Here is a 25,408-nt window from a genome sequence, read left to right as displayed (position 1 = left end):
AGATTTGTAAGACCGTATAATGTAATACTTATTTACTTATTTATTTAAGACTGCATATTTCATTAGCCCAATGCATTGAGCCTATTCATGAAACTATATTCACGAAACTATAAGAAATAGAAAATTTCCTTGAAATCATTTATGTGTATTTATTTTATATAAAAATTTTAATTAATAAAAACATTCCTAGAATAAAATTAACTTAAAAATGAAAGAAAAAGTTTTTCGACAGGATCGAAGGTAATGGAAATTCGATTGATATCACGTAAGAGAATTTTTGAAAATCGACAAAGGAATCAATGTTTCTGCGTAATTTTTATTCTGTCATGTCTCCAGTCATACTTTGCGCAACGATTTAGACTAAAATATTCGAGGCACCGAGGCAACGTTTTCTTTGAATTTTCAACTCGAATCGTACGATTCAAATATTATTTTTCTGCCTTCTTAATCATCAACGAGAAATACACGTTTTTCTTTATTTTCTCGTTTTGGTTAGTAAGATGTTTTTATTTCATCGCTGAAGATAACAACGTTGTTCCTTTAACTTACTGGTTCCACTATGAATCATGGAGCGCGCTTAGTAATAAAAAGAAAGGAATAATTGACGTGCGCTATTGTCAATGTTACTATGTGTTACTTTTGTATATACAGGGCGTTTCATTTAAAGACGTCAACAGTTATATCTGTTATAATAACTATACCATAGGAATATGTTAAATTTAAAAAAACGAATTCAAGTTTAAAAGTGTTTGAGTAAGAAGAATTGACGCAGAAGGGTCAAGGGACATGTTCACAATGTATTTATTAATTAAAATTTACCGTGATCTTCGGTTTCCATACTCTTCGAAAACGTATGAATTATGTTAAAAAATGGATCACCCTGTATTATATTTACTAATCCATGAATCAGAATAGAAGTATTTCTATCTCGAGGAAATCGATATTTCGCATCAAGGGTTAAAAAGTTCGTTTCGGTTTCGGGCAATGGTGATGTGGGTTTCTCACGCTGCTGTGCACGGCAATATACTTGTTTTCTTTTCTCATATTTTTTTTGTCATTTTTTTCTTTCTTCTTTTTTCTTTTTTTGATTTTTGGGTCTTTCCTTATATCATAACATTATTACAATGACAAGCACACTGAGACACTGCGCCAATCCAATAGAAAAACAATATTTGTAATTATTGTGCCAATAGTATTCACAGTTTCGCGACGAAGAAGTTCGACGATATATGTATTTATTTGTATTCTGTCGTACTTCTTTCATCCGATTTTTGTTTGCTAATGAATAACAACTTAACGATTAAGACCTTAATGGTTGTATCATTATACGTAAGCGTAATATTTCGATTCGTCTAACGAGAGCAACTATATTATATTATAGTCGATCATATAATCGCTAAGGGAAATATGCGTATATAACGATTATAAGGGAAACGATCATTATTTGCGCGATGAATAAATTGTATATCAATTCCTCTACGTAAAACGATCGAGAAATACATGCTTGAAAATATTGACTCGTAAACGCTTGCCTCTAGAACGTCTTTTCGTGGGAATTCATTTCGAGCAATGTATATTCTGCGTTTGTACGCGATCAAACGAATAACAGATGATAAATTTGTTAAATATGAAAGAAAAATGGAAGAGAACAGAAGGATCTATGCTTTTTTCAAAATAAATAATAAAATTGAAAGAATTCGAGGATACAATAGACATCGCTGACGTTGCTTCAATTTTGAAATGTTACATCAGGCTTAATGGTCATCACTGCTACAAGATAAAATTTAACATCATTCTATAATCATTACATGGATTTTTCGACGTTGTGATGGTCCCTGCGGGATGTTATATACTTGGTGTCGTACTTTTTCGTTACACTTTCCATACAAAAGCATAAATATCTCGAAACGCGATATTAAAGCGAAATATGCAGATACAAATCAGAATAATGCGAGTGAACATGACGACATTGGCATGTTGTAACATCAAGTATACTCTACTCGATACTGCCGTGTCGATTTTTTGTCAAAGTACGATTAGATTCGTCTACTAAAATTGACATTTTGGAATAACGCGAAACGAATGTGAGTTGCGAGTGCTCGGAAATAAAAAATGCAACCTATATTTTTAATTACTTCTATTATCGGACGGAAGATCTGAAAAATACTTTGTAGAAATGATCCAAACATTTCTGGCAAATAAATAATTTAATGGTAAATAAGTTGGAATACTCATGGAAACGAGGCTATGAAAATTACAAATGTACTTATAGAAGCGTTCGTACAGACAACGAGGAAGTGCGTGCTGATGCAGTCGTAGAAGAATTCTATGAAAAATCCTATAAATTCCATACCACAATACTGATCATTATACGTAACACGTTGGCTGAATCGATTTTTGATTATAATATCTGTGTTTGTCTCCTACTTATTTAGCAATATGATATTTAATATGTCCACTGTAATCCACTTCTATGTTTTAATAGTTCGACACGCGTTAATACGCGTACAATTAAAAAAGTGCTAACTCTATTTGCGTATCGATCGAGAGATGGCCAACGTGTAGAAAGACAACAATATGTTGAAGAGAAACTTAAGGGACTAATTTATAAGAGCGCGCAACTATTGCACCGATTAACAAGCTACATCGCATCAAATCGAAAATATACGCATAATTTTCGTAACTTTTGATTGTGCGATTCATACAAAAGACAAACGCGGAACAACTGAACCTCGCGGCGCTAATTTATAGCCGCGCTCGGTTTGCTGATGCTGATATGCTTACGATATACTGCTCCGTCTTGAGAGCCATCGAATAAATAAATAAGTTCGGACGAATAAATAAATAAATAAATAAATAAATAAAACCAATCTATCGTGATTTATGTCTAAGCAGTTACGACTAAGCTTCCGTACAAAAATCTTAACGTTAAGAGAGAAAAGTAGAAGATGTTTGATTATTGGACGGAGTCGTGCAAAAAAGAGGAGCGATTCGAATAGTTTCATGCGCCGTTAATGCGATAAACTTCTTCCTTTTTTTTTTTTTCTTTATAAAAGTAAACGGATACAAGACTGGTCGAGGATACGCAGATCAAAAAACAGCAAGTAGAATATAAAATAACGTACAACAGATACATACTCAACGTTTGATCGATATAAAATTAGATTTTATACTCTTTACTTACAACAAATATTATTCATCTAAAGAATATGATCTGCATATCTTCAACTATGATATTTTATGGAGAAATAAAACCCTTACGATATATCTAAGTGTTGTACAAAGAAAAAGAATGATTAAAGAAGTTGTCGTTAATATTATCTAGATAACGTTACGTACGAGATTATTTTCTCTTTTGCATGATACCGTACAATCCGTTATGTCGGTATATAAATTATACGCTCGATTGCAATAGTACAACCTCGTATTTGCTTGCACATTTGAAACGGTAGACTCAAGCCACGGATTTGAGAAACGGAAGAGAAGAAAACATATTCGGCGTATCTCCGCATAGTATACAAAACGATCATACATCGGTATCGATGACCGACGAGTCTACCGCTAATCCTATCACTAAGACGAGCGATGCTTTATTATTATTCTCAAAAATACTGTACACAAGAATACCTAAGTTACGTCGAAGCTCGTTCCATGCTCTCGGACGAGCATTGAAGCTGTGTTAAGTACGACCGAATTGATACGCTTCATTCTCCCTTTCTTTTAATTAAGATAAGATAAAACAGGCGGGACGACGTCGAGACTACGTTCTGATCGAGAACTGAGTCGATTATTTCGATTTTCCAGTTTCGTTATTTGATAATATTGAAGTTCACCTCTTTAAGAAACGGAAGAGGCCTCGACCCTTTTCCGGTGGCGGTGCCATTAACATCGGTACTTGGTTTTTATGCGTTATGTGAATCTGGAACAATAAAATATCTATAAGTGATCGGTAGATATAATTAAATAATTACTAAATGTTCAAGGAAAGGATCAACTTACAGTGCATGGACCCTGCATCCATGGCTCACCATCGATTTGCATCGGGAAACGTTTGCTGGTGGTGATGGTGACACTACTGCATTGTGCCAACCTTCTACCGGAATGACGAAGTCCAGTTTTCACTTGACCCATATGCAAACAGTTTTCCAAACCGATCACCTCTATGAGATTGTCTCCAATATCTGTAAACATTACGCTTATTTTTCATTTGCTCTAACTACGTCTATCTAACTTGTTAAACGATCACGAAACATTGGCACTTGCCTTGTATCGCGGCTGTAAGATCTACGGAATTAAAACTGCTGGTGCTTAGTTCTTTGTCTGGTCGTTTCTTCCGTTTACCAAGTCGATGTTTCGTATGGTGTTCACCCCAGAGATTGGAACCTCCATGAGTAAAAGGAATGTTTAATAATGCGACACCTTGGAGAGAAGGTCCGTGTGCTAAATCTAACGGTGTCCCGTCACACTGTGAATGAGAAATATCGAGATTACAATCGGTATTACTGGATGAACAGAATTCATTATTAATCTTAACCATCTTTTTAAACGACATTTTAAACATTTGAAACATTTACGTACAATGATCTCTAGATCTTCGTGAAGATTTTTACAGCTGGCAGCAAATTGTTCCGTTGTTGCGTACTCAAAGTACCAAAGTTTGTTCTTCATCCGGCTATTGAATTTCTCGGGATTCTTTTCCCTTTCCATGTGGAATTTTACACAGATCGCAGCGTCCACGCCCACAGAGAAGTAATTGTTAATGATATTGTACGGTATACTGTCTTGATTTGGTTTCATCTCATCTTTCTGATCAAGTACTTCTATCTGCCAGCGGTCCATCATTACAGGTGTCGCTTTCTCTATTTTCTAGAAATTATTTCACACAGCAATTTTAAATGCATCAACTTCGTTTTAACTGTCCGTGTAAGAATGATCTTTTATCATGATATTTACATACTTTGAGTACTTTATGAATAGCTTCTCCTTCGTAACCACCACCCCATCGCAAACACCTCGCAAGATCGTTGCCTGTCCCTAATGGTATGACACCTACGGCTGGTTGATGCTCGAATTGGACACGATCTGAAGTTTAAACACAAAATGCTGGTTATAAATGGATCATTTGAATACCCAGCTCTCAAATTATTAATCGTACCCATTGTCTCTAACACCCAGCCAACGGTACCATCACCGCCGCAGCAGATCACCTTAAAGTTCTTCACGTCCTTGAACATTTGCAAACCCTGCATAGGTCCGCCCACGGCCAGATTATGAACTTGGCGCGGGTTCAGGATATATTGGAACTTCCTCAACATGCGTTCGCCTTGCCTTCCTCCGGATTTTGGATTTATGAACACCAGAAGTGGAAAAGTGTCCGGTGGCGGTGTAATTTGGAAGGACATAGCTGGCTGTTGATTAGTAGCAGCACCGGATGTCAGGAATCCACTTTGCTAATAGAATTTTGCATCTCGAATTAGAATCCTTTGATATCGCGTCTGGTTGGTGTTTAATCGTTCGATTCAGCTCATTGCACTTACCGAGGCAACAGTCGACGAATCCTGGCCGTGTTTGCTTCCCTTTTTACTGTCCCTAGATAACGATCTTTGCCTGTCTAAGACAACTGGACAAATCGCCGTAGGCGGAAGGATATGAACTGCGTACTCACCCAACGTGCACTCTGTCCTCACTTGCGAAACGCATCTGTTATGCAACTGTAAAATCGTTATTAGCGTGAATAACGTTATACGAGTATAATTGTTGTTCGATAGTTATAACTAGAATTTATATGTTTATGAACATAATTACAAGAATGAAATATAGTCAGAGATTTGGCGCGTTCAATACTTTCGGCATTCTATGTATTTTTCTATATTATGTTTACTTTCGGCGTTATTGTATCGTTAAATTTTTACACGAACGTGGATTAATTATAGCTTTGTTATCTCTTTTCTCTTTCAACTCCAGCTATGTCTACATTTCTTGCTGAAAATATAAAAAATACGATCTGTACGATACTTTTATATCGAAACGTACATACAAATTTTACGTATCAAACCTCCAAACTTTCATATACGCTTACAGCATAACTGGAATATTTGGTTGCCTACACAGGGAATCTGATTCATTGAAAAAGGAAATAATTATAAAAGGAAAGACTACTCACTGTCAATTGACACCATCTGCAGTGCAAACCCGTAATCCCGTTGTAGCTCTTGATAGTTTTTCTACATTTGAAACATTTGCCGTGACAATTTCCCTCGACCCAATGGTGCGCCATCGTTTGCGACGTCTTTTTGCTTTTCACGTAGGTGGCTATGCAAGAGGCTGGTGCTCTTTGAACGCACCTTTCATGGACAGTGTACTTGCAGACTATATAAAAAGAGAACGGTTCGTTTGTCTGTTGCTTCAGTGCGAATGAAAAAAATGATTGGTACTCGAGACGCGGGTTACTGTAAACTCGATAAACAACGATATACTTTACGAAAATTGCTCTTCTTTCATCGCAGATTACCAAGGCGCAAAAGGAGAAAAGAGAACATATAAAAAGGGTGGAAGCTCATCGGATGAAAATGTTTTCTAGCAAAACATCCGTGAAAAAAGAACCGTTGTAACATCAAAGAAGCTCCGATGATACTTACAGACACAACAAAGGCCCTTCTTTCCGAGACCGACTAGCATATTCAAACAGAGATTGCAGTAGGCGGGTTTGCTAAAGTGTTTTAGCCTCCAGAGATGGTTACCGTCTTCCTTTACGTGAGAATCCAAGCCCAAAAGAACTAGCAGCGGGATCGTCGTCAGACCACCCCTTTTCCATTCTTCCAGAGATACCGTACCATCCGCGTCGTAGTCTATTTCTATCATCATATCTTGCAGTATCTAGAAATATCGAGGATTTACGTCTAGATATCGCTCATCAATTTCCCATCTCTTCGTTGTGTAAACAAAGAAATTTTAGATTTTATGTATCTTCTTCCCAAACGTAATATCTCTTCTATAATGTTTATAATAGAGTAACTTGAGGCAACTGTTTTATTACAAAATTGAAATTCACGATGTTATTTAAAGTACATTTTTTTTTTAATGGGATGGTTCGTTATTTTAGAAAAGGTTTCTTTTCGTATTAATTAAAATAAATGTTTTAAACGAAAAGAATCGTATCTAGATGAAAAATAGAGTTATTAAGATGCGCGTGGATACGACAACGTGCATCTGAAAAGGAATATTAATGATATTCCAACTCACCGGTTTCAATTCCGAGACGTCCCATCCGAGATACTCGGCGACATTCATCATCTGATTGACAATGCAGTCCATCTCCTAGGGAAACGTGATAATAATATTAAACCCGTGGCTACGTTAGATAAGGTGCTCTCGAATCGATCTATTTCAATTCGTTGATGGACTTCGCTGCCCTATCGACAGGCGTATTTACGATTAATTGGTCGATAAATTTCCAATACTACCATATGAAACCTATAATCATTTCGTTTAACATATATGGTGAGAAAACATTGAACAAAAATATAGATATAAAATCCGACCATTTGAAACGTCGCAAACTATTTGCAATTCCGTGCAGTTTCCATTTTCTTCGCGTTTAAACACGCTGTCGATGAGAATCGGTTTTTTGCAGCAATTAAGGGAAAAAATAAAACAAAAAATCTCGTTCTACTCACGTTTGTGTCAAGAACGCCGTTCCCATCTGTATCGTACAGCCGGAACATGACTGAAAAAAAAGAGAGAAAGGCAAATGAATTAATGCGCGTCGAAATTGGCGTGCAACAAGTTGCAGCAGATATGCAAGCTCGAGTGCACTGTGTGCGAGTGCGACTAGCGAAGCAGACTGAGAAAATGACTGGCGTTGGACACGCGAATACGAACGTTTAAGGAATACAGCCGTGACTGTCGATGCATCTGTCCGTGAATTTTTCTTTTATCAGGCCATGATTTATGACAAAGTGACATAAGAACGCGTTAATGGCGAAAGGTTACCCGAGATCGGAACAAAAATACCCACTGCTCGCTTTCATGAGATCTAATTAACTTTGATCGATACAAAAGAAACAATTACTTACACTCTAATTTATCTTCTGGCCTACCAGCTTCCAGGAGGGAAAGATAGCACACGATATCCTTGAGGCTGACTTTAACCGAGTGGACATCTATCGTACTCTGTTTTCTAACGAAGTTTCTCATTTCTGCGGAATGAAAGATAATGAACGAAATTAAGATCTGTTTGATTCGATGCGTATCGTTTAACTGCCAAAAACATTCTGCTCTCTATTCATTTTCGTTTAATCCTTTCCTTACAACGAGTAATTATACCCGTGGATAGCCAGTATCAAGCGTTTATTATATTGGATTGTAACATTCGTTCGTCTTCTTCCATTAAAATAGAACCTGATTTTGTGATGCAATTCAATATATCAAGCCCTTAACGCACGAATTTTTCTTCGATTTAGTAGCGAAAATGGGTAAATTTTCGCGTAATATTGTAGGGGATCGAATAATGAGACTGCCAGTATGTGTAATCGTTAATGTATTTAAAACACTTCTCGTCGCGAAACGGTATGTATAAAGTTTGGTCACAGTTTATAATGAAACGTTTGCGATCGCGTTCGTTTATTTATAATAGTCAGGGGAAAGTCAAAAGATTCAAATTTGTCTTGTTTTACGGTTACATGGGTTACACGGTTTTACGGTCCTTACAATACCTGTGACCTAACGGTCTTGATACTCCGAAGCAAAACAACATGATTTGAATCGAATTCTAACTCTTGTGCCGCTACAATATAAAACGACTAACAATGAAAATGTGTATAATCGTCTTATAGTACGAATCTATAAAAATCAATGACTAAAATAATCAGCCAAATTAAAAGCAATCTATGACCGTATATGTTAGGGGCATGTATCGAATGGTTAAGGATAACTATAGTCAGACGTAAAAATTTCATCGAAACTCTGTTTCAGCATAACGCAGCTTCATATCTTTAGGTTAATTGGCATTCTTGTACTAACTGTGTTACGATATAATGGAATCGTACTTTTCAATATCTACTCATTTTTTCAGTGCTTAAATCAAATGCCTAGTAAAATCTATCAAAACAATGGTACGCTATAACTGAAGAAATTGAGACCTGGTGGAAACAAACGATCCGATACATCGTTGCAATTTTCCACTAGTAACATTGTACGACTCAATAGTGCGTCTATCAACGAACAGTCGTGCACGTGCAATGCTCGATCGTTATAATTAGAGCGGTACTCGTGTGCATGCATCGATACTTGGCTCCTAAACCCCGTTACGTACGAAGCAACAGGTTCCTTGTAGAAATTCTTAGACACGGCTGACGAAAGCCATTTCGTTCTAATCTAAAAATAATATTTGATCGGACTTTTCTTCGACTTTGACGTCACTATGAGACCATAACTTTTCCTGGACTTATTAGAAATCCAGGAATGTGTGCAATAATAGTTGAAACTGTCTAGTCACGCTATAAGCGTCGATCGAATGTAATGGTATTTTATATCTATGTTCGCTGCAGACGATGCGACACCATTGCAATTTCGTTGCAACAACGCTTTACGATTCAACAGGTTTATATTTCCAATGACGAAATGGACACAAGGGTGCTATATTGGAAATATACAGGGTGGTTGGTAACTGGTGGTACAAGCGGAAAGGGGGTGATTCTAGGCGAAAAAAGAAGTCGAAAATATAGAATAACAATTTTTCGTTCGAGGCTTTGTTTTCGAGAAAATCGACGTTGAATTTTCGCTCGGTACGCGTGCACTTTATCGCTTCTCGTTATAACGGATCTCACTGTAGATCATTGTCTCGATGGAAAAATTAAAAAAAATTTTTATTCTATATTTTCTATATTTTCTATTCTATATTATTCCATCGAGACAACGATCTACAGTACCGCACGCGTACCGAGCGAAAATTCAAAGTCGATTTTCTCGAAAACAAAGCCTCGAACGAAAAATTGTTATTCTATATTTTCGACTTCTTTTTTCGCCTAGAATCACCCCCTTTCCGCTTGTACCACCAGTTACCAACCACCCTGTATATTTCCAATATAGCACCCTTGTGTCCATTTCGTCATTGGAAATATAAACCTGTTGAATCGTAAAGCGTTGTTGCAACGAAATTGCAATGGTGTCGCATCGTCTGCAGCGAACATAGATATAAAATACCATTACATTCGATCGACGCTTATAGCGTGACTAGACAGTTTCAACTATTATTGCACACATTCCTGGATTTCTAATAAGTCCAGGAAAAGTTATGGTCTCATAGTGACGTCAAAGTCGAAGAAAAGTCCGATCAAATATTATTTTTAGATTAGAACGAAATGGCTTTCGTCAGCCGTGTCTAAGAATTTCTACAAGGAACCTGTTGCTTCGTACGTAACGGGGTTTAGGAGCCAAGTATCGATGCATGCACACGAGTACCGCTCTAATTATAACGATCGAGCATTGCACGTGCACGACTGTTCGTTGATAGACGCGACGAATATTCTTGGAACGATATTTGTAAGCAGAAATTTCGTGTTTTACCTTCGTAATTTCGCTCGATACGTAAACAATTTCTCGATCGAACGATCGAATACGGAAAAAACGTAAGTTACTGGGATCTTTGACATTTGATATTCTGCTATTATATTGTTGCTGTATATCGTACAACCTTTCTCTTGTTCTGTAACAAAATGTAATTTAGTCGATAACTTAACCGCGCTATGATTTTCCGATTCTTTATTTCCCAATCTTACTTTAATTTCAAGCAAGAAAAGTCTTTTAACGTTTTAATATCGCAATGTTTCTTTCTCAATTTCTTCAAACTTAAAAAGAATTTTGGAGCGGATTACTATATACTCTGTTAAAATATTCTGTTTTAAGAATTATTATTATTATTTTGTGGAAATTGTGTAATAGAAGAACGCAAGAAAGTTGTTTGAAAATCCGAAAAACGATCTCCAAGTGACTTTCAATGACGTCGATGTAACCCTCCAATGACCTTGACACGATTTTTTACGCTTTTCGAGTATTTGTCGTAGTTTATTAAAACTTAGTGTAACCTTGAATAATCTAGTATAGTTTTGAGCGATCTGGAAATATCTGTAAAAAATATTTCAATCATCGCGCAAAGAAAACTATCGAATTTCATCGAAATAATATTCCCTCGAACTGGCCGATTCGGAATTATTCGAGGACACTCGAGGATGACTCAATAAAACGAGTAGAACGTGATTGTCTGACCGAGAGGCAACTCGTGTGAGACTATTAGTTTACCGTGTTGCTGATAAAAATAGTCCCGAATCGGAGACAAGACGAAGCCTCGAGACATCGATACTGTCCCTGTAATTCCTTCTCGTGATTTTACGAGTCTCTAGATACGTAGACACCTGAGATGTCCCTATGAAGGAAACAGAGAAGAAAAACAAGAAGACTAAGAAGAAGAAGAAGAAGAAGAAGAAGAAGAAAAAAAGGAGGAAGGTTAAAACGGCTAGTCACGAGGGAAATAAAACCGGTCGATCAATCGTTGAAGGCGAACGATTTATCTTTAGTACGCGCAACAACGTTGAAACAAATTCACCGGTAATTCTATTGCTCTCTGGCGGTCCATTTTGCCTCGTCCATGATTTCTCGATGGCTACGCTCGCGATTTATATTGCGGCGATTTCAAGTGACGCACGAATGAACCGCGAAAACTGATTTCATTCTCGCCGCCAAGAAACACGCGAAAAATCCTGTTTTCCACTCTTGAGCAGGCCATCGCACAGCTTAATACGTATCAGCTTGATACTCGGTACTGTAGCGTTCGCTTTTGCTTTTCATAAAATTCTACAACTTCTGTTTTACCAGTAAAACTGATTCATCGTTATATAGCGGAGAATATCTTTGGCATAACTTCTCCGACATTTACGTATGAAGATGGTAGCAGAGGATGGTCTTCGATAGCTGTAAGTAAACAGTTGATTTTGAACAGACCACGCCAGTGTTATTTGTGGATGCAGCAACGCTTTCGTATTTCAACAAATATTGATATTGAACATGTAATTAAACGCTGTCGAATCTTTCGTCCGATGAAATCATTAACGTAAAAGCTTGTTTGCAATGTGATACAGCGCGAACTTACAGGTTCGAGGAAGACAAAAAGAACACGATTGTCCCGACTAATTATTCTTCCAAACAACGAAGTTACTGGCGCGAAAGGGAGAAAAGGAGTTCATCGATCATCAGAGGTGCATGGTATACGGGTTCGTTGGAGAAACTTGGCTGCAATTTATTCCACCGAGCAACGTGATCACTGAGAACAATTAATTTAATTGAAACCATCGGTGCTCGCCGGATGACACGATTGATTGCCTCGCCACGACGATCACGGTGTAATGAATAACCGGACGGGCTAACTTATTCGACGTTATTTCCGGCCAGATTTCATTTCGCCGTATGAATAGAATCATCCTGAACGACCACGTGCATTGTTTCCCGCGACAATTAATCCGGTGCAACAACCGACCTGGTCTTTCGGCCACGTCGAGAAAGCGATATTCTTGCACAATGTTATTTTTGTTTGATAAAAGGGCTCGATGTTTCGCCTGTTCCGAACAACGAGAAGCGTTGGCCAATCGCGGCGAGCGTCGATGACACAAATGTTTTTCTGTCAACCTGGAAATTCATGGCGCTTAATTTTTGCGTTATAGACACGGAGCAACGATTTTATTTAACAGCGGAATTTCGCTCGTTTGTAACTTTCATTGTTAATAATGTTCAACAATGATATTCTACGTTGTCTTTGTAATAAATATAAATGGATGACAAAGCACTGCTATCTTTAAACAACGGAGCAAGTTGAAAGGGAAAAAGTAAAATATACTACACAAAATACTTACTTCTAAATATTCTCTAGTTTGTTACTTACAAGCTAGTTAACAAGAAACAAGACCAGATTACTCGACATTTTATTTGTTGGAAGTATACTTCGGATTTAAATTACGGCTATTCTTTGTCAATTCCGAATTCTCCGTCAAAATTGAAATATTTATATTACAGAAAAATCTCTATTCGAAAAACACGTGGTATTTAGTATAATTCTTATTTGTGCACCGTGTTGAAACTATATACCGCATGTAATTTTGTGACACATCGATATTAATAACATTTGCAATCTGATTCATTGTATGTCATCCAGACATCCAATAATATACACTAGTTGAAGTTTTCAGAGAGCGAACATAATCCGTTGAAATCGCAATTAATCTGTCTTTATCCAACTTAGAAATATTGCCTTCGTCTCACCTTCCTTCAACAATGCACCAGGAATATCTGGTAAACGTGTTCGAGCGCCCTTCAGCACCATTGTGTCAGGAATCGATGATTAACAAGGTGACTCCAGAGTTGGAGAACACGGAAGCTTTGCAACCGGAAGACGATGAAGTTGCAGTTGAAAATACTATTAAACAACCATTGGCCGCGATCAACGACTAATATATAGCGGGAAATATGAAGATGACACTTGTTGCTTGCCGCGTGACTCGAGAGATACTGAGAAAGTATATCGAGAGAGCTTAACGCCAAGAAGAGTCGCGATGTACTCTAAGGTTGACGTTATTTATACCAGATGATACTGGTTCGACGTTATTTTGGGATTCGAACGAATACGCAAACTCATCGGTGAACAGCGGGACGATTGAACAACGAAAACGGGGGTCTATGGATTGCTGAAAAATTGATTCGCTTGTTTACTGGTCTCTATCGATTGAAACAAGGAAGAACAGAATGTGATCCGATATATACATTTCCTGTGTAATTGATTTTAATATTCGGTCATTTATTCGTAGGATATCTATATCAATATCTATATACCTTTGTTTTGATAACTACTAATTAATATGACACTATTACTTGCTAAATTTAATGTACCTGCGTGTATATGTATCTTATCGTTTCTAAGAAGTTGTATAATTATGTAATATGAATATATACAGGGTGGTTGGCAACTGGTGGTACAAGCGGAAAAGGGGTGATTCTACGCGAAAAAAGAAGTCAAAAATATAGAATAACAATTTTTCGTTTGAGGCTTTGTTTTCGGGAAAATCGACTTTGAATTTTCGCTCGGCACGCGTGCACTTTATCGCGTCTCGTTATGACGGATCTCACTGTAGATCGTTGTCTCGATGAAAAAATTAAAAAAAAAATTTTTATTCTATAATTTCGACTTCTTTTTTCACGCAGAATCAGCCCCTTTCCGCTTGTACCACCAGTTACAGTAGTATATGTCGGGTTCACATTATGATTAGGGTTAGGGGCGTGAAACGAATCTTCATTTGTGTTAGACATTGTTATGCAATAGAGAAGATATTTATTAGCACAAATATGATTAATACAGAATTTGACAAGTAACCGTGGTAATTAGATACTCGAGATGCGAATGACAATGATCCTGGGTTCAATAACGAATCCGCGGTCAACGAGATAACAAAATGCGCTTTCTTCCAAGGTCCAAGTTGTACTCAACTTTCTTGTCTACGGTGCAAGTATTCCTAAACTAACTCTTTGTTAAAACGTAGAATATTCACCTAGCGTAAAGACGCTACGTAACTCGCTAATGAGACCTCACGAGAGAATGACTTTCCGTCACGATGATGCTGCAGAGGAAAATTATGATGGGGTGTATCTAAGGACACGAGATCGTCGGATTCGTCGAGGAAAGCCTTCGTTCGGAAAGTGAGGGAAATGGACGTTCCTGTTAATTGGTTAATTTCTATGTCGGTGGTTGAAGAAGGATGCTAACCGCCCTTGAGAGAAAACTGCTAGCTGGAAGCGTCGTTCGTGAGAAAAGCAGATTTCTCGTATCTTCCTGTAGTAGATGGTAGATTTAGGAACTGTTAAGATAAAGACTGTTTGTCCGTTTGAAGGACCTTAGTTAACTAAATCCTAAGATTCACAGCGGGTCCTCAGGCTAGCTGAACATGTACTGTGGAGATGCATCGACATTTGATAATCATCTTGCCCGAAGAATAGGGTCTGTGTGTGGCGAGCCACGGGACAGAAACCGTTGGAATGTTTACTGTCGCGTGCCGCCACAACTATTTCTTTTTAAGGAGAGCTATACAATTACTCCATACCTCTGTTAGGTACAAACGTTCATCCCGTGACGGCGGCTACGTTGAGCTACTAGTTGTCGCCTCGAGCCCAAGCTCGTTATCACAAATCTCGGACAAATATAATCGAGTTAAATTATAGAGACTAAAATATTGGGAATTTTTCGAAGAATTCCAAAGGGAAGACCCTTTCATCTCCGACATATATAATGAATACATCTGGTTTGAGATTTGGAAGCGTCAGTAATTAAAAATTTTTGTTTTCGAAAATAAAATAATAATATTTATGTATAAAATAAAATTATATAATATATCAAATAAATTAGAAAATAAATTAATTTGTCCAATGATATTAGATCGACAACATGGGAAAATGTTAATACAAAGAAAAGAAAAATAACCATAAACTTGTAATTTCTGTCTCTAAAAATAAAAGGATGAATCTCGTATATATTCAAGTGCAAGAGTATTCTCATTGTTTACTATTAATAAAACAATACATTATAATGTAATTAAAATACATAACTGCAATTTGTATATACAATATCGTAATACATTATTTGAACTATAGGTTGTTAAACGTACGTTTTATATTGTACGACGTACATACGTCTTTCAGTCTGTCTATCGTTTGAATGTTTTTCACAAGGGAATGTTTTTCCATAAGATTGCTCTTTTTGATCAAGAAACGAAGGTGACAACGTTTAAACGAGGTAAAGCAAGAACACAACGTTTGATGTCGTCGTTGCTTCAACTCTTTTCATGTTTCAAAAATATACCGCCTTTGAGATTTCGTCGTTTCCCTCTTTGCCCAGAACAACTCTACAAACAGTTAATCTTGAATTTTCTCGAATTACTCCGTGACATTTCACAAAGATCAAGCTGTCATTTAAAAATGGATATTTACGCGGTTTCCTGTATCTAGGAAGGCGCAAAGGTTTAGTCTATCTCGTCGAAATCTTGTCAAAGTCAGCTAAATATTTCCTGACGCTCAAGGACACTAAAGGTCACTCTTTATTGCCATTGCCATTGCCATTGCCTGTTCTCTTTTACACACGCCGTTTTATCTTCGTAGCTTTCGAACTTTACAGTTATTATATTTACAGAACTCCATTTACCTGAACGAAGATTCAGTTAGTGCTTGATTAACTGGACTCCTGTCGATTGAATTAATGAAGCTCTCTCGATAGAATAATCTGAATAATCTGAAAATTACAGGTAGCCGATAGAGTTGGTGAACTTTTGTTACGTGGACTTCAGTCTTATTCATTACGATAAATTATGAAATATTAAAATGTGACTACGAATTCAAATAAGCGAAATGATCTAATATATATTGAATACATCCTGTAAAAATGATGACCATCAACAATAGCATTATTGAGTTGTAGATAAGCAGCAAAAATGTGAGTTAAGTTACTTATTATGGTTTCCGAATTTTCAATAACAATAAAAGTATGTTTAATGCTTTAAGAAGTACATCATCATAGAATTCAGACGATTAATCGATAATTAAAAATAACCCGTTATATTTCCTTCAAGTTTAAACAATTTTTAAACCACTAAAAGAGACGATAGGGTGAAAATGATGCTGAAACTGCAGCAACCTCAATTTTCGAATTTTACATTTTACAGTAGCTGTAAAAAGTGCTTTCACTTACATTTAAGTAATCTAACTGAAATTACAACAAAACTACTTTTAATTATCAATGACATTGAACGAAGATTAATATGAACGCATTAACATCTACTTTTCAAAACGTTTCAAGCAATCTGACTTTGTAGAGACGCGAATAAAAGCTTCGTAAAACTGAACAGGCTTGCGGGGCTCGTATCTTTCCAATTCCGTTATGATAAGGAACGCACTTGCGATCGAGCTGATGCGCCAAGTTATAATTCAACCGCGTTTACGATCGCGTTACATAGGATCCCCAGGAATAATGCATCGACGTAAAAATCGGTAGGCGTACGGAACGAAACCTCCCCTTATCATATCGAACGTAACGCGTTTCCCTTCCAGCAAAGAAAATTCCATTCCATTCTCGGAACACATCAATTTTTCCAGCGTGCAAAGGGTGTTCTCGTGTCGCTGTTTCGCTTTCTACGGTTATCCACAGGCTCGCGGATCGTATTTTTTGTCGGTCTTGGCGATACATGACTTTCTTGGGCCACCGACTATCTCATCAGTATGAAAATTAGCCCCGAATATCCGGCTTCTTAAATTGAAATCCCACTTTGGAAGTCGAGTGGTAATAACGCGCTGTTCCACCGGAGCTGTCACGAAATTTATCGTCGGCTGGTCCAGAATACTGGTTTTAATGGAACGTTCGAACTATTATTCTGCAGCTGGAGAGCAGATCTTCCGAGTTTGTATGTAGGTCGTGATGAGATTGTCGCTGATCGCTTGTCTTTTACTGGCAAAATATTTTTCTTCCACGCTTTTACCGATGTAAAACATTACTGTCGTGTCTCATTATACCGCTAATGAAATTTCAATTGTACAGACAACGATCTACAGTGAGATCTGTTATAACGTACTGCACGCATATCGAGCGAAAATTCAAAGTCGATTTTCTCGAAAACAAAGCTTCAAACGAAAAATTGTTATTCTATATTTTCGACTTCTTTTTTCGCGTAGAATCACCCTCTTTCCGCTTGTACCACCAGTTACCAACCACCCTATATAACATATAAATACAATAGGAACATAAAAGTTTTCTATGGTAAGTGTCTAAATAGCTTCGTGAAGTACCTAGTATACCTAGATTTTTATGATGTCTGACTAGTGTGTGTCATCTTTTTATTACGTTATAAATCTGAACTATTTCTTAGATCTTTCTACTTTTTCCCCTTTTTGTACGTAACTTCCTTGAAAACTCTATTCACGAAGTCTTAACATTAGAATTATTGATAGCTAAATGAATAGGATTTGGAACTTACGCTAAAAATGTGTAGGATAAGATACGAAGATCACATCGCATAAATTTGTTGATTTTCTGATTTTAATGTTATCTTAGGATTAACCAGGAGGATTGTAATATGGCATAATTGAAAATGGAAATAACCTGTTGAATCAGGAGATGTAGACCTTTTAAAAATGGTTGGTAAGCCGATAACGTCTTACGGAAACCAAAGGAGTTGTTATCAAGACGTTCTAAGTTATTCAAATTTCAAGAAAATGGATCAAATCTATGTTTTTATAAAAAATTACTGCGTAAAATTCGTAAAATTCTAATAACGATATTTAAAAGCTCCGCTTTCCTTTGACAATGACATCACGTTGATACGGAAGAACATACGACCAGTAAGCTTCCATTGAAAATAATTTTTTACCAAGCAACATATGACGGGACATGCGTCGACAGCTTTTGCGCTGCGCTATAATTGTGACGTAGAGACTAATCGATTAAGACATCATCGAGCTACCATGGACGCGCCATTAAGTACTACACATTCTTACAAGTTTTACGGTGTCGGGCAGTTCGCCTTTATGGCATCGATTTGTTTGCCAATCTATATGTCACGACTCATCGTAAAGAATCTTACGATGATCATAGAGGAAAAGAGACAGAATTACGTTACGATCATCCTGTGATGCCATCGTCGTTTAACTCGAGATGGCCTATAGTCGCAGAATTATTCTTCGTTCTACTTCGAACCGGACGTTTATCGGCGTTATACCATTATGTTCCTCGAAACAGAATCCCTGTGCATTCCATTTGAAATGCGACCAAAAGCTATAACTTCCTGTTCGAGTTAAACAGAACGACTGATGTATTTCCCTTGCACGTAAATTTTAATATCGTCGTCCTGCTCGAACGCAAGTTTTATATCCATTGCCAGATGTTCTTGAACTTTAATACCATTTTTAGGATTCATAATGTTATCCAGCTGACCCATTTACACGAATAATCGAATGTTAAGCAGCTCGCAATGTTATGGCTGCTTCTCATCAATAAATTGCGGATGTTTATGCAAATTCGTAATTTTATACGTAAGCAAGGAAATGGAATCTGAGCAAATATTATATACACGTCTTTTTGTTCAAACTTGAACTTTTCAATTTCCTACAAATGCATAAATATCCACAGTTTACGTATTAATTTGGATGTTGTTAGCTGTCGTTCTTCCTACATTTTTGCGCTTCTCATATTATAATGAAATTCTAAATGTGTTGGGGCTGACAGAGATAGGACAGGCAGAGTTAGAAGAAGCTTGTTGAAAAATAGTAATTTCGATTGAAAGAAACTAGTATACAGGAACGTTTAACGCGAAAGAATTAGTATGCCAATAATAAATTAATAGACTATGAATATGCAGATTTTTACAAAATTTGCTTTAGACATTTTTCTATGTCACACTCAAATATCCCACAAATGCGCAAAACCCACGATCTACCAATAAAACTAATTAATCAAAATAATTTTCTATGTTTTCGTAAAACAAGCACCTAAATAAGTTTTTTCGATTCAACGGCGACACCGTCGGGGAAAAAAAGAGCAAGAAAAGAGAGGAAAGAAAAGAGAGCAAGCGGGCCATCAAATCACCGTAATCCCGTTGAAAAGCAATGGAATGCCGAAGAGGAGCGTGCAAATTGGTCCACATCGTCGTTAACATCCAACTTCACCTACCTTCCAATTTCCCGTTGTTGACGAGCAACGAATTGTTCGACTTCCTGGACGAATTTCGCGACATTTGGCTGTGACTTGGGCTGCTGTCGGTGCTCTTCTTCTCAATCACATCGTGACAGCTGTACGAGGTGTGCTGTATCGTCAATATAGGATGGACGCTTCCTTGAAGCCCCCAAACGGATGAAACACAAGAGAGGATATTGCCAAGTGAGTGGTCGAATGACCGAACGAATGATGGAGCTTTCTGATTTATCGTGGCTCCGATTCTCCATTTACTATACTGGCAAAGCAACGCCTAATGGATGTTCGTGGGGGTACATTGCGTTTCTGACCGCTTTTGTCTCCGATTTCGATCAATCAGATGCACAAACACGGATAAATCGACACCGACCATTTAATGTGCGCGCGTTGAATTTCCCGTAACAACCGACATTTGCCCGACAGAAGGACAGAGTTACTGATATTGTCAATAATGCCACGTTAAATATTCTTCCATTTGCGTTTGCAATTATACCAGTCATTAACGAGACTTTCGATTTTCAATAGTACGGTTGCCGGGCATTTCGATGGAAACGATAATTAGAGGAGCAAGTTTTGGCTTGGTTAATTCGATCATTCCCTCGATTGGATAAAATTGTCTTCGTTTGTGGCGTTGGTCCACCGAAGGAGAACTAGAGAGACAAGAGAAAAGTCCTTTTCCTTGGCAACCCACTCTTATACCTTCTGTCACGTTATCTTGCAAATAGTTAGGACTTTTTCATACATCTTTTAAATGAAAATAAATATTTCTATTGTTTTATCATAAATGTCTGGTTACTATCGCCCTCTGGAATTTGCTATTATTCTCATAACAAATTTCATTGCTTTAAAATAATAAAACTTCGTTACTCCTGAGATTCTCTAAATTTATGTATAGAATAATTACAAGTAACGATACGATAATAAATCTCCTTTTCTACGCTTTCATGCAAAGCAACCGATGAAAGAAGATCAACCAGAAATTTCATTTTTCAGCATTCTTTGTGCACGATGTCGCGCGCGGATAAAGTCAGACTAATGATTTCCTTCTTCTCGCAGTTCCCACCTTATCTTCCTCTGTTTATAAGCAAATTTCACGAAGAAAGTTTTGTCAATGACTAAGAAATGTATTGTAATGCGAATGACTGGACAAATAAAATCATTCCTTTTAAATGTCTCCTTCTCTTTCGTTTATTTTACGACGCTAGTGCCTCGATTATTTGCTAATGCGACTAAACAGTGAAATGCTCTTTCACTTAGATTGCTGTTGCGAAAGAAAATCGACACCCTGGACGATTTCGCGGCGAGATTAAATCATCAAATGAAACCAGTAATCATTCACGGTGACCCACTTTGTACGATCGATCGATTTTTTCCGTGTCATAACTTTGAAACTCGCGATTATACATAGTACTAGCCGGTGACAATGTCAGAAACGTTTGGCCGCGCAATGTATCATTCGGTATTAGAGTGTGCGTGAACCGAATAAGGATAATTGACGGTTCCTTTGCCAGTATCGTTCTTCGAGATGTTCGTCAATGTGTTGAATGGTAAAACGGTGAAATTGCGCTTTATTTATTACATTATCGAAAATATGACGAAGTACTTGTGTATTTAATTATGGTAATAAATTAAGCTTATCCATATGAGATGTCGTTTCACGAAAGTTTGAATTTAACGAGCCCATAAGAAAGATATGAAACTCTTGTTATTGGCCTCCTCAAGCGATTAAAATATTCGTATGATCTTTTTTATATGAAATTAAATTTAGAAAAAGTGTCATGTTTGTACACTACGTTTGTACGTAAAAGGTGAAGTAAAAATTACAAATCTTATCTATTCCATTTGGAAACTATTTTAATGCGATATTTATAAACATATTATTATATTATCATATGATAATATTTTAAATCACTTAAAAGCAAGCTGTAGATACGGAAACTGTTCTACGTAATAACTATCTTTTATGAAATGAGCTCTATTCCAAGAATTTATTAATTACCGATAATTATTAATACCGACAATTCATAGAAATTTACGATAATGAAATTGTCGAGTTATATAGAAATTATTTTGATCAAGTATAGAATATTTTAAAGAAATTAGTTACGGGTGCAGTAAAAGTTTCATTTGACAAGATGACATTTCACATGCGCCAACTGGATACCCTAAGTTAACATTTTCTTAAAGTTGTGATTTTATAATTGTCTACAGTGCAATTATAACAGAGTCACGTTTCAAAAGCATCTATTGTCTAATCCTCTTGTATCCCGCGAGGAACAGCTAGTTAATGCAAACATTTCAGTCGGTTTCTCTCCGAGTTAGAGGAAGTTAATGTTGCATAATGTCCCTGTAAACGCGCACTGGTGAAAGATGATTCAGCGCGTTTACGTGCACGTATATTGCGTTTACACTGTAAATACCTTTATCAGGGACCTAAATTTATCATCGAAGGACATTCTAAATAGACCTTTCCTTCGTCAACGTTTCAAGGATTAAAAGGCTGCGAGTAATTAGAAGCGATAATAGCTTTCTCTCTCTTTATAAGATTTGAAAACAGCTACATGTATTCAGTTTGTTTAACAATATTGGATTAAACATTACATAAGAAGAGATTCTATTTTAAATAATTCTTCAGTGATTGGGCAAGTTGGATCATTATCACGAGCGTTAAACATTATATTTTATAACAATAAAGTACAGAATCGAATGAGGAGGCCTTTTATCTCTGTGTAATAACTGGACTGCATATTTATGCAAATTGATATTTTTCGTGTTTTTATATTCTTTTGTTTGCGCAACTTTAAATTTCATAAAATGTAAAATGTAATACCAATAATAATTAAGTTTATTTGAAAAATAATTTGAATTTTTTTACAATTTTACTTCAGTCGTAGAGTTTGATAGAACAATACAGAAATTGGTATCTTAGAAAATAGCGAATGTCGAATATCTGTGTGATAGTTAAAGATGAAATTGTTAATTACCGGTGCGTGCTCTGGTGGAGGCTTCGCTTTCCGTTCTATGGTGCCCTAATGCTTGCAACTTCTCCGTGAGACCATGAATTTTGTCGGCCAAGGAAGAACTATGTCCTTCCGACGACGTTCCACCAGGTAAACCGGTGTTGTTCACGTTGCTGCTGGACGTTGTGTGAGACGTAATGGCAGCACAGGCGGTTGTCGACGATAGCACAGCCATTTCCTGATGCAGAAATTATTATCCTTGATAGTTTAGACGAACACATGATATTTTTATTTCTGATCAAATTTTAACGATTTAATTGACAAATTATTATGAAAAATTTAACGAAACTTCGAATAGTATAACAGGTTGGATATCGATATTATAATTCCTCCAACACTATTTTCATCTCCTTCCCTTTCAATGGCTAGTGTAAGGTCACCCCTTTAAAAAAAGGAAAGGATTTTTTAGAAATTAAATAGAAAAATCTTACTTTGAAAGCTTTTCCATCGACTCGAGGCACCTTCTTAACGAACGATAAAAAAAGATGTCGTGAAAGTTCATCGGGGGTTGACACTTCGAGATAGGTGTCCAAAAATTTACGAAATCCCTCGTAATCGATGTCCTGAAACGAGAAGATTCATTCTCAATAATATGTTAATAATATTTATTTACAAAATTTCAGCATAAAAATAAATTTATCCCAATTCGCGTTGTAATTTCCTACATAAAAATGAATGACAGTAACTTTAGTTATTATAATTTCTTCATCTCGAACTAACGTTTCCCTTAATCGGGGAAGCGATCAAGGCGTAGCTCATCCACTGATAAATGCGACGTAAGTAGATTATTTATGCAAACCTGGCAACTGCGAACCGTTTATTGCTCAACCTGATCGATAGTACTTAATTTAATTAATTATCATCCCTGGAGTCTGTTCTCGAAACAGATTACGCCTAGGTTTATCACTTAAACATTATGTTGATATAGCAAATCCCAATTGTACTAGCAAATCTCCATTGAATATCGTCATAGATCATCGTCGCTTTGTCACTGATATTAAACCGTCACGCGAACATCGCAACAGCTCATTTTCATTGATATTTAATGTCGTTTGAAAGTTACAAATATCATCGACATGTGTCATTGACGCTCAAAGTCTTTTCAAATTCACGGAGATTATTCATTAATGGGATTAACATTCAGAGCTATTTGAAGATTGTGCAGAGTCATGAAAGTCGTATGATTGAAGTTCAAAGTCGTCTAAAGATGACGAGATCATTCGAGTTATACTCTTCAATGATAATTACTATGTGAACAGTAAACGAAACATAAAAATGTTAAAATAATATGAGGGTTTTTACAAATGTGAAATATACTCATTTAAAATAATAAGCAAGATATAAATTCCACAAGTCATTATATTATATTGTTCGCAAAGCGTATTTTGTAATTTTGACAATACTCGCAACAATACTTGCCAATCAGTATTTGTATTAGATTGTCCGAAAAGTTTCTTTCGTTTCATAAGGTGACAATAGACGAACAACAATTACCCTTTTATATTATTTTATTGAATTAGATATGATCCATTTCCTTCTATTTCTATTGTTATGTTCGTGCATAATTCAATAAACTAATATAAAACGAAGAACATTGTGTGCGTCTATTATTTCCTTATAAAACGAAAGAAACTTTCCGGTCGACCTAATATCTACCACGAACGTTCTCTACTCGATCTTTCCTAATCAAGCAATTTAATGATGTCCAGAATCTCCCCAGCATACATATTAACTCGATAACAGCAACGGCCATCTTGTAATCAGCGATGCTGAATAGTTTGCTCGGAACTGGTCGATCTGGATCAACTGCTATTATACATGGATTATGCGGCGATCTAAATCCTGTTAACGCGTAAGCTTTGTGCACACAAAGATGGTAGTACGGCGTTCGCGGGTGAAAATGAAATTCTGTCGCGCTTCGAATCACCATACGAGAAACTGCAGGATCACATGAATGGCTTTTGATCCATCGAATATAGGCAGTTTTTCGAATAGATTAAAATCATATTGGCGATTGCGCGTTGGTAATACGGCCGTTCCTAGCGAAAGATTTCGGGACAAAAAGGATAGTCGCCCGATAGGGACGAAATGAAATTTTACCAGAGCTCGGATAAAAGTCATTCGAGCACCTGTATAATGAAATAATTGCTTTAATTGGTTCGATATTTCTCTCGTCTGTTGGCATACCTGTTGATCAAGACTACGGGTATAATATTGCTCAAGAATAAATTGCTTAAATAGAGAAAAATGCTTTCAAGCGAAAAAATGTAATAGATTTGTATAAAAGATTCGTTGTAATAAAATTAATTATATCTTATGTATTACGACGCACATATTATTTATTCGTAACAAATATACAGGGTGGTTGGTAACTGGTGGTACAAGCGGAAAGGGGATGATTCTACGCGAAAAAAGAAGTCGAAAATATACAATAAAAACTTTTCGTTTGAGGCTTTGTTTTCGAGAAAATCGACTTTGAATTTTCGCTCGGTACGCGTCCACTTTATCATATCTCGTTATAACGGATCTCACTGTAAATCGTTGTCTCGATGGAAAAATTAAAAAAAAATTTTTTTAAATTTCATTTTCGATTTCTTTTTTCGCGTAGAATCACCCCCTTTCC

At 36.6% G+C, this 25,408-nt stretch overlaps 1 protein-coding gene and 1 long non-coding RNA gene across 3 annotated transcripts in view; one reads left to right on the top strand and one right to left on the bottom strand.

Annotated features, from left to right (window-relative positions):
* Nucleotides 1-300: 300 nt before the first annotated feature.
* LOC100742594 (diacylglycerol kinase 1) overlaps nucleotides 301-25,408 on the bottom strand; it is a 71,778-nt gene continuing 46,670 nt past the window's right edge. The window contains exons 3-17 of one of the 2 annotated variants that reach the window (XM_003488965.4): nucleotides 23,217-23,348; nucleotides 22,750-22,963; nucleotides 19,745-19,906; nucleotides 8,076-8,198; nucleotides 7,677-7,726; nucleotides 7,243-7,317; nucleotides 6,639-6,876; nucleotides 6,164-6,369; nucleotides 5,538-5,711; nucleotides 5,156-5,450; nucleotides 4,958-5,082; nucleotides 4,579-4,866; nucleotides 4,264-4,465; nucleotides 4,000-4,181; nucleotides 301-3,919 (exon numbers count right to left, since the gene is read on the bottom strand). In XM_003488965.4, coding sequence (XP_003489013.1) covers nucleotides 3,830-3,919; nucleotides 4,000-4,181; nucleotides 4,264-4,465; nucleotides 4,579-4,866; nucleotides 4,958-5,082; nucleotides 5,156-5,450; nucleotides 5,538-5,711; nucleotides 6,164-6,369; nucleotides 6,639-6,876; nucleotides 7,243-7,317; nucleotides 7,677-7,726; nucleotides 8,076-8,198; nucleotides 19,745-19,906; nucleotides 22,750-22,963; nucleotides 23,217-23,348 — 2,556 coding nt within the window. In that variant the 3' untranslated portion in view covers nucleotides 301-3,829. The remainder of the gene's footprint in view (nucleotides 3,920-3,999; nucleotides 4,182-4,263; nucleotides 4,466-4,578; nucleotides 4,867-4,957; nucleotides 5,083-5,155; nucleotides 5,451-5,537; nucleotides 5,712-6,163; nucleotides 6,370-6,638; nucleotides 6,877-7,242; nucleotides 7,318-7,676; nucleotides 7,727-8,075; nucleotides 8,199-19,744; nucleotides 19,907-22,749; nucleotides 22,964-23,216; nucleotides 23,349-25,408) is intronic. The other variant, XM_012384885.3, reaches the window with a different exon arrangement.
* LOC117151583 lies at nucleotides 11,784-12,832 on the top strand. Its single transcript, XR_004461604.1, has 2 exons — nucleotides 11,784-11,969; nucleotides 12,148-12,832. It is a non-coding gene; the product is annotated as an uncharacterized LOC117151583 (long non-coding RNA).

This window comes from Bombus impatiens, unplaced genomic scaffold (genome assembly GCF_000188095.3).
Source record: "Bombus impatiens unplaced genomic scaffold, BIMP_2.2 scf_0312, whole genome shotgun sequence".
NCBI classification, from domain to species: Eukaryota; Metazoa; Arthropoda; class Insecta; order Hymenoptera; family Apidae; genus Bombus; species Bombus impatiens.
The sequence above is the reverse complement of the archived record's forward strand: the minus strand, read 5'-3'. Positions and strand labels throughout refer to the sequence as shown.